This window comes from Monopterus albus, unplaced genomic scaffold (genome assembly GCF_001952655.1).
Source record: "Monopterus albus unplaced genomic scaffold, M_albus_1.0 scaffold7.1, whole genome shotgun sequence".
Taxonomy (NCBI): Eukaryota; Metazoa; Chordata; class Actinopteri; order Synbranchiformes; family Synbranchidae; genus Monopterus; species Monopterus albus.
This window is the reverse complement of record NW_018127887.1, coordinates 5,102,199-5,112,413: the sequence shown is the minus strand read 5'-3', so window position 1 is coordinate 5,112,413 and position 10,215 is coordinate 5,102,199. Positions and strand designations below refer to the sequence as shown.

General features: G+C 40.0%; 1 protein-coding gene across 1 annotated transcript in view; it reads left to right on the top strand.

Annotated features, from left to right (window-relative positions):
• ap3b2 (adaptor related protein complex 3 subunit beta 2) overlaps positions 1-10,215 on the top strand; it is a 30,559-nt gene that overhangs the window by 11,132 nt on the left and 9,212 nt on the right. The window contains exons 4-17 of the mRNA XM_020621091.1: positions 1-82; positions 311-471; positions 725-791; positions 1,086-1,268; positions 2,155-2,352; positions 2,481-2,578; positions 3,574-3,628; positions 3,762-3,833; positions 4,216-4,278; positions 4,438-4,561; positions 5,832-5,941; positions 6,176-6,352; positions 7,089-7,275; positions 8,368-8,486. The exon at positions 1-82 is cut by the window's left edge and continues 12 nt beyond it. Of these exons, the coding sequence (XP_020476747.1) occupies positions 1-82; positions 311-471; positions 725-791; positions 1,086-1,268; positions 2,155-2,352; positions 2,481-2,578; positions 3,574-3,628; positions 3,762-3,833; positions 4,216-4,278; positions 4,438-4,561; positions 5,832-5,941; positions 6,176-6,352; positions 7,089-7,275; positions 8,368-8,486 (1,696 nt within the window). The remainder of the gene's footprint in view (positions 83-310; positions 472-724; positions 792-1,085; positions 1,269-2,154; positions 2,353-2,480; positions 2,579-3,573; positions 3,629-3,761; positions 3,834-4,215; positions 4,279-4,437; positions 4,562-5,831; positions 5,942-6,175; positions 6,353-7,088; positions 7,276-8,367; positions 8,487-10,215) is intronic.

The window sequence follows — 10,215 nt, the reverse complement described above, 5'->3', positions numbered from 1 at the left end:
GTATGTTTACTTGGTGCGTTATGCAGAGGAGCAGCAGGATCTCGCTCTGCTTTCCATTTCGACGTTCCAGCGAGGCTTGAAGGTAGAGCACTTTTCACATAGGACAGTTTCCTCAGATTTACCAGAACTGATTGATATGATGAAATTGATGAACCTCAGCAATGCTATATGTTTTTAGAATGTTGTTGTTAGCATTGCCCTCATGGCAGAGTTGAGCCTCACAATGCTGTGGACTCTCATTTTAGAATGAAGCTCATTAATCAATGCCAGACACAGCATTTATCGTTTTTTTTATTGTGTACTTTTGCAGGATCCAAACCAGTTAATCAGAGCCAGTGCTCTGCGTGTCCTCTCTAGCATTCGAGTCACTATCATTGTCCCTATCATGATGTTGGCCATCAAAGAAGCTGCTTCAGATATGTCTCCATATGTCAGAAAGACAGCTGCTCACGCGATTCCTAAACTCTACAGGTGACCCAAGACAGTTGTAGAAAACACAAAAAATCATGACTCCCTGTTGTGGGTTTACTCACCACAGTGAATCTAAATACTGATGTGTGTTATTATGACTTGCTGCAATTATGAAATTAAAACTTTTTATGGTAGTAAAATGTCGACCTGTCACCACACTGACAGTTAAATCAATTTGTTTTATGTAACTGATTGATAGCTCTAGCATTTTTTGTTCCATGCATCTGAGTGATTTATCCCTCTCTGCTCTCAGTTTGGATCCAGAACAGAAAGACCAGCTGATTGAAGTCATAGAGAAACTCCTTGCTGACAAAACCACGGTCTGTTTTTCTTCTGCCCACATAGCTGATTCAATAATTTATTCACTAGATTTTACTAAACAAATGCAAACACAAGTTTGAAAACCACAGAGTGCACAAAGTACAATATCAGGAAGGAAACAGTAAACATTTGTAGGTCTCTAGTTGAACTTACAGTAGGACATCATTTTAGAATGCACAAGTAATATTTTGTGCTTAAAGAGTCATAATAAATATGTACTCTGCCCACAAAAGGTCTTTAATGACGGTATTCTGACATCACCACCCTGTTGTGTGATTGAAAATGTGCTGCAGTTGGTAGCAGGAAGTGTTGTCATGGCTTTTGAGGAGGTGTGTCTGGAGCGCATCGACCTGATCCACAAGAACTACAGAAAGCTGTGTAACCTCCTGATTGACGTAGAGGAGTGGGGCCAGGTCGTCATCATCAACATGCTGACCCGCTATGCCAGGACCCAGTTCCTCAACCCAAACATCAACGTGAGTCAGAATCCCATCCAGAATAAGTTCAGTTTTACAGATCATCAGCCTGCATTTCAAGAAGCAAAAATATTTGTTTTACAGTGAAATACTTTGTTGGCATTGGAATGTTGATTGTCAATTATATTTTATGTCCATTGACTAATTCAGTTTTAAACAATATTGTGTTAACACACAGATACTGTATACTTACTATGATTTTCTAGTATATAACACCCCATGTGTCCTGTGTGGTTTTTATTAATTTATGAGTCGTGTAAAAGACAAACTGTCATCACTTGGTAAGGACAATGACATTTTTACTGTCTCTGAATCTAAATTTACTAATACACTGTCATTACTTACAGTGTATTGTACCATAAATACTTTGATTACATATGACAAAGGACTATATACTTATTCCCTTAAGGAGTAAACTGTAACGCAGGAGTTTACTATGCAGCAAAAGTGTATAGGTGCAGATTTGTTTCTAACAATAACACATCTTACTTTGTTGGATTAATTATATTCTTCCAGTTCTGCCACTGTGACTATGCAGGGTACAAACTGAAATAATCTTCTCACTATTTTTCTCTTTTCTCCGTTGCCAAATTGGTGATTTGTTTTCTCTGTATTTATCAGTTCTTCAGACCCACCTGTCAACTTATTTCTCATTAGCATCTAGCAATAAAATGAGCCGTTTTTCATACTGTGCTGAACATTGTTATTGTGGTAATTTTGCACAACATGTTTGTCTAACACCACAAGGTGTAATGACACTTCTTCTTGTACAAATTGACTTTTTTTTTTTTTTTTTACCAGTAAGTAACTAATTTCCATGAAAGACAGATTTCTGCCATGGTCTATTTGTCCCCAACACACAATTTAATCCCCACTGTCTCCACAGGAGTCTCTGCTGGAAGAGGGAAGCGGCGGGGAGAAGACTTTCTATGGCTCAGATGAAGATGAGGATGAAGACGAGGAGGAAAAAGAGAAGAAGGCAGAGGTTGCTGCCATGGCCAAGAGAAAACCATACGTAATGGATCCAGACCACCGGCTGCTGCTGAGGAACACAAAGCCACTGTTGCAGAGCCGCAACGCAGCTGTGAGACAACTGCACTTTTAAATTGTGCACACACATTAGATCGGCATAGCACAGCACAGCCTGCTGACTCTCCATACTGTGAGATTGTATCACTGCTGATAATTCACCCCATCCTCTGAACACTCCAGGTGGTGATGGCTGTGGCTCAGCTGTATTTCCATCTTGCTCCTAAAGCGGAGGTAGGGGTGATCGCTAAGGCCCTTGTCCGTCTCCTGAGGAGCCACAGGTGAGGTTTACTGTCCATGATTTGTCTAATCAAAGTGATACACCAAAGGTTTTGGCTGCAGCATGTTCCAAGAGTTATCTCGTGAATTCAAGCCAACCCCCTAATGAGCTGAGGTGGAAATAATGAGAGCTGCGTTTATGACTCTCACTTGAACAGGAACAAAAAAACTAGTCAAAGTGGCAAAAAAATAAAAAAAGAAATAAAAAAAAAAGAAAAGAAAAAAACCACAGCTGAGTAAAAGCTTAGTAAAGTGGAAAACAGTATGACAACAAAGAAATGACAAGTGAAGGTAGTAAACTAAATCTTTATAGCCCTGGAGCAGAAAATGCAATTAAACAGGAAGCTCAGTGAGACTGAGGTAGTACATGAAAGCATAAAGCATAAGGAGTGATGACGGCACCTCGGTGGACTCTTGGTTCTAAGCCCTGCAGGCTGTCAGCTTCTTATTGAACAACTGCCCTTCTGGCTCTGGGTGTACTGTAATGGGATCATCATTCAGAAAGGACCAAAGAGCAGCATCTCTCTCGGGAGGATTTGTCAGAAATTCATTTTACTGTAGGATATGTTTCATTAGACTTCATCTTTTCTTTGGAGCCAGTGCCATCTTAGCTCTTATAACAACTACCTTAAGTGATAATGCCTGGATATTTAACAGGTGAGTTACACAACTTAAGAAAAAAAAATTCTTTATTGACCTTGTTTGTGAATGTTATGTCACACTAGCCTTTTTGTTTTTGACTCAAGAAACTCTGGAGCCACTGTTTTCATGTTGTAATCAAACAATGTCTACAAAATGTGAAAAATGCAACTTTGATCATGTCATTACTAAGCAAAATTTGTGTCCAGGGCAGAAGTTCATTCAGTTAGCCAGACAAATTTAGAAGAACCACCTAGTTAGCACATTAACAATGGCAAGGCAAACTGACATTGTTTTGAATAGGCTCCATCTTTTTTTCTAGTCCAACAATCTCTCCTGTTTATGTTTCTTCCTACAGTGAAGTTCAGTATGTTGTTCTTCAGAATGTGGCAACAATGACCATCAAGAGAAGGGTGAGCTACACCTGCTGGTATTTTGTGTGCTACACTATTTGTTATTGTGCATGTTGTACTTCAGATCAAATGCTGATGGAAATGTGGGTTCACCTGACTGTTTTTCCCTCCGTCACATCTCTATGATTCACAGGGGATGTTTGAGCCTTACTTGAAGAGCTTCTACATTCGTTCTACAGATCCAACTCAGATCAAAGTCCTTAAGGTTTATTTCTATTCTATCTTACCCTATTGTTCCTCCAGTCTGACTTGTACTGCCAACCTTTTCTCTTTTATCACTGAGCTAATGGATGGCTATTAATTCTCTTAACTCTGAAGCGAGGCGGTATATTTACAGCATTTTATCATTTTAAATTTTCCTTATTTTCTTGGAATAAGTGGTTTTATACTGCAGCCATAGTATTAAAACCATAGTATTAAAACCACTGGCAGGCAAAGTGAATAACACTTAACACCATCTCATTATGGGATATATCGGGCTGCAAGTGAAGGGTCAGTTCTTAAGGTTGATGTGTTGGAAGCAAAGGATGACATGAAATTACGTTTGCATTATTGCATATAAACACTGTTTTGTTTCTGTTTTGCAGCTGGAGGTCCTCACCAATTTGGCCAATGAGACAAACATTTCCACCATTCTCAGAGAGTTTCAGGTACACTGAAACAGAACCTGTGATGGTTTATTATGAATAAATCTAGTCTTCAATCATAGTAGAAGAAAAACAAAAATGTCTGGAGCTGTACTTCAGCAATGAGAAATTCACTAGCAGCAGATTTCTTTTGTGTGACTGTGCTGATGTTTTCTTTGGTAGACATACATTAAAAGCATGGATAAAGACTTTGTGGCCCAAGCCATTGGCCGCTGTGCAACCAACATCGGTGAGGTGAGGGACACGTGTTTGAATGGCCTGGTGCAGCTGCTGTCCAACCGGGATGGTAAATCTTTTTATATGTTACACTTTTTAAGTGCTACATTTTATTTAGGAGGAATTACATGATTCAGACAGAAGTGCCAGATACTGGTTTAACAGTGTCACAAAAAGTCCTTGAAAGAATAGGATCCAAGTGCAGACACTGCGGACCAGCAGATACAAAGAACAATTAACTGTAAACAAGAGGCAAAAACTGGCTTATACACAACAGAGACAAGTTGTGGTACATGCAGAGGAAGTCGGCACATAAGTAATCAAACAATCACAGGTAGAATCCAAAACAAGTATCTAATCCAAAATGATTAAACACATAGAGAGCAGTAACAGGCAGGTATGGCCGGAACCCTGTGGCTGGGAAAGCACACAGGACAGTCTGACAGAGGACTGAGAGAATCAGGCCCATATATAATCCCTGAGGCTGACTGGAGAATGGCAAACAGGTGTGCAGGTGAGCAGAGTGGAGTCAGGTGAATGGGGATAAAAGGAAAGGCAATATATGGAAATGTCCGGTAAATACCATAGACTGTATATAAAAGGTGGACGAAGCAACCTTGAAGTCACCCATTTTTCTGAAGAGCAGTTTTGAAGTTCATGTCTGACCATTACCATATTGCTTGTGCTTCACTCTGCCTGCTAGGTCCAATCCAAAAATGGGAAAAGAGGCAGAGCTCATTAGACAGCTAGCGGGACCCTCCTGCCTCTCAAAGTGGCCACGCCCTTAATTACCTATACATTTTAGTCTCAATATAATTTAAATGGATGAGTTATTTAAAAATTTATCCCCAGTACAGTCATCATGGAAGGAGTAATTAGCTAAAAAGACCAAAACCGATTTTTGTTCCAGGCTGCAAACATGTTTATTTCTGCTGTAAAGTTGGGCATTTTCACATGGGAGTCTGTGGGGACTGACTCTGTTTTGGAGCCTCAAGCGGCCATTTGAGGAACTACAGCTTTTGGCACTTCCACACAGGCTTCATTTCTCAGCCTTGGAGGTTGCTGCTTGGTAAATACAAAAGCCTCAGGAGGTGAGGAAGTGGGTGAAACAGAAAGAGCCAGAAAAACAAGGCCAGATTGTGACAAATAGTCTGATTTAATAAAGTTCATTTCTATTATTAGATTAATTGGAGCAGAAGATAAAAGGCTTCACATAAGTAAGGGAACTAAATTTGAGCTAATTATTTAAAGACCTCAAACTGGGATGAATAGAAAATGAATATAAAACTTATTCAATGTTCTTTTATGATTTCAATAAATAAATGTGCTCTCTTGTACAGAGTTGGTCGTAGCTGAATCGGTGGTGGTTATTAAAAAGCTGCTACAGATGCAACCAGAGAAGCACAGTGACATCATCAAACACATGGCGAAACTAACAGACAACATACAGGTGATTCTCATTCAACTACTGTCATTGTCTGACAATTTCTGGTTGCAGCAAAGGAAACAACAGCTGTGCTTTTGGAGTTACAATTTACATGGAAAAGGGCACAGGTAACTGCCCAGAGAGGTTTACTTTAACAAAAACCGAAGAATGTTGAACCAGTTGTTACATCAGTGTCTGTAGAACCAGTGGAAAAAGTACATGTTTACATTAGACATGTAATTTAACCTCTGCTCTCAGGTGCCGATGGCGCGGGCCAGTATCCTGTGGCTGATTGGGGAATACTGTGAGCATGTACCTAAAATTGCACCGGATGTCCTGAGAAAGATGGCCAAGTCATTCACTAATGAAGAAGACATTGTCAAGCTACAAATTATCAATTTGGCTGCCAAGCTGTACCTCACCAACTCGAAACAGGTACAAATTAATGTTATATGTTAGTCTGTCACTAGTACTTAAAAAAATATAATACTTACACAACACCAATACAAAATAAACTCGTAACAGTCAATTCAAGTGTGTCAAACAGTTATAACTGTACTTTGTTACTCTCCATCACTGCCACTCGTTACCTCTGACAAGAAACAACAGCCCTGTCCCCACCAGACGAACTTTCCCTGGGGAGCAGGAGCCTGTTCTGGAACCTAGTTCCACTACATGCGCTTTGGGTGCACAGATGCAAATGACTCCTAGCTCCTTGGGTTTGTAAAGACCATTATATTAATAGGCCAACCAGTGAGTGAGTTTAGTATATTTGAAAATCGAGTCTCCAGAGTAGACAGAGGCTGTGGAGGAGAGCATGGCATTAATCTTCCCCGGGCTTTGGCCCTGCTGTGGAAGTACAAATCACAGTGTGAGCGAGGATCTTTTACCTCATGGACACTTCTTGGGCTTTAGTTCCTGGGAATAAAAAGTACCAGGGAATTTCTGGTGCAAACGCAGATACAGCAACCACCCTCTAACCCGCATTGGTAACTACTTAGCAACACCCCACCAGCTTACCCAGAATACCATAGCAAACCTGTAATTCTCCTGGTCACTACTATACATACTATAGCAACACCCTAACAACGATTCAGGAAACACAATGAAACACCCAACAATCAGTGGTAACTAATTAATTAACATCCTTTCAAATCCCCTCTGCTCGTAGACTAAACTGTTGACACAGTATGTTCTCAACTTGGCCAAGTACGACCAGAACTATGACATCCGTGATCGGGCGCGCTTCATTCGCCAGCTCATTGTGCCCACCGAGAAGAGTGGAGCTCTCAGCAAGTACGCTAAGAAGCTGTTCCTTGCCCTCAAACCAGCACCAGTCCTTGAGTCTACATTTAAAGGTACAAAAGTAATTTACTATAAAACTTTTCATTTGATCACAGCTTATAGAGAGTTGAAAGGTAACAAAGTAGTATTATATTTCATGAGAAACAGTATATGTGTTCTAATCAGCAGGTGGATTTTTATCTAGATTGTGATTTTTTTTATTTTCAGTTTTTCTAGCACAGTAATGTTTATATCAAGAAAAACATTTGGAATAAGGAGGTGAGAGGGACAGATATGTAAGTAATGTAAAAACACAGGAAGTTAGTTATTGTAGCTTGTCCCTTTGATTTGACCCAACTTGGTCAGCAGTTGTAGCAGGACCTGTGACACACAGCTCATGGAGGCAACTGAGGTATTTTTAAAACCCTTAGAGTCCAAGTGCCACAGTTTGCGTCAAACATAATACTCCCTCTCATAGTCAGTCAAACACGATACACATATTTTTCATTGTGACTTATTTGATTTGATTTGATTTGATTTATTCTTTCAAACATGTAACAACAGTCAATATGTCAACACACATAATTCCACACATATCCACAAGTATATTATCAATTTGCTTATACCTAGTACATGCTTGAACAGAGTAGGAAGAAGTTAGACTTATCTAGTCCTACCCCCTAACATCATCTTATCATCATTGGTTTGCAAGCAGTATTACTACATAGATAATTTTGTTCTGCACCACGCTAGTGATATACTAAAACACCACACTCACAGTGTTACACCTGATTAATCGTTAATGCTTACTTTCTTGGGCTATTGTATTATTATCTCAAACCTCACAAATTAATGTCCATTAATCTGATAAGAAATCAGAAAAACGATCATCCCCCTTAAAACTCCATATCTTGCCTGAGACGATTCAATTTTCTTTAGTATCAGAATAATCCTGTGGTAGATATGAGTTTATTGTAAACACGAACTGCAAATATTTAATTACAGTTACAATAATTACAAAACAAATACAGACTAAAAATAGGGCTCAGGCTGTAGCCTACATCTAGTGGTCTAAGGTAGCACCTTAAGATGGCCTATCTGCAACACTTACCTTTGTGTGTCATGCATATTTGCATTCCTGATTCCTTTCCTCTTCTTTTTTGCAGATCGAGACCACTTCCAGTTGGGTTCATTGTCCCATCTGCTGAATGCCAAGGCTGGGGGCTACCAGGAGTTGCCTGACTGGCCTGAAGCTGCCCCTGATCCCTCCGTGCGCAACGTGGAGGTGAAGGAGTCTGTGCGTGCAGTGGGAACAGTAACATACAGAGACACAGGGGCCCCTTGGGCTCTCCAGGGGCCCCAAAAGCTGGAGGGGAGCTCCTGCCCCAGAGCAGTGCCTGAGAGGGGTTGTACAGAGTCACCAGAACCTCACATCCAATATAACATCGCCACCAGCATAACACTGATTCCTCTTTCATTCACTTACAGCTCATTAGCATTAACAGCTCATCGGTAACATGCATCCTGTTTGGCCTCCAACTTTCTCCAAATGGATGCTGCTTAACAACCATGGAGGAGAATGAGGCACAAAGGAGAAAAGAGGACTATTTTCATATTAGTGAAAGCAAATGTTAGAACATATATATACCATATTACATATTATTTCATGAGCCATTATGAAAAGTGATTTCACACTTCTGGCCCTCTCTGCTGCACTTGCATCTGTTTGGCAGCAGCTCACTCGCACTGTCCAGGTGATTTCTCACCACTATTTGAGCCAATAGCACATGTGATACAGAAAGGAACAAACTTTCACTACAAACCATTATGAACAACAGTAAACCACATCTCCTGTAGACTCTGCTAGAGGTCCACCCAGGGGGTGCTCACACCTACAGTATGGTATCATAAACGTATCTGCAGTAAATATGTTTAAATTTGGCCTTCAAGGCTCTACTGAAATATAGATGAAAAACAAATTTTAATTTGCTCTGAGTGTTTTAAAAGCATAACGTAATTTCTCCTGTGGATCATCATCCCAACTCACCAAATTGTCTCCTCTTCTTCTCCATCCCATTCATTCCATGTGCCATTGGTTCATAGTCAACAATGTCTTTTCAAAATTAAGGAATAAAATCAAAACTTGAGCATCACAGTCAAAACTGAACTCAAGGCTTGATTTTGTTGTCACTTTTGTTTATTATTGTTATTACAGTGTCATTTTCTACTCACGGCTCAGTGCTCCATACCCAGTGTTAACTTGTCATTTACTTACAGATTTCAAGATGAGGCCACAGGTGCTTTTTATTTTGATTTGACTGGTGTTATTAAAGGGTTGTAGATGACCACAGCAGATATGGTTACATTAGTGTCGACCATTTTCCAAAGCATTTACAATAATTCTCTTATAATTTGATTCCCTACCTTCCAGGCAGATGATTGCCTCTCTTGCAGAGATTGGAAACTTGTTTGAGGTAGCTGGTTTGTCAGAGCAGACATTTCATTGCTTTTATTTTGTTATCAGAGTAACTTGTGATGGTGCTGTGAGAGCAGATACTCCCCACTCTGTAGCTATATTCAAAGACACTCTGATAGCTGATTAATTTTCTGACAACATCCAACATTGCTGCCACTACCTTTTCAATTCCAGCCCCTAGTTGTGCATCTCTTATTGTGATCTGGCAAGACCAACTGACATTAGCTTACACTATTGCTTCAAAGTCTTGCAACTGATAATCGACAGCTCACACATCAACACAAACAGTATTTTTCAAACTGGAGAATCACAGCAGCTGTTGGAATGTCTTGTAAATGACTGACGTAAAAGAAATCATCTTGGGCCATGGAATTTTAGGAAATGAATGTACTGATCTGATAAATGATGTACTGACAGATTAATGGTCCAGCCACTGGAAATGTGTTTTGCTGCATATAGTGGCACAACAAGGTGATCACAAAGCATGTTGAAAATACCAAAATAACAGTCTTTAAAGGAGTCCCTACTTAGACGATGC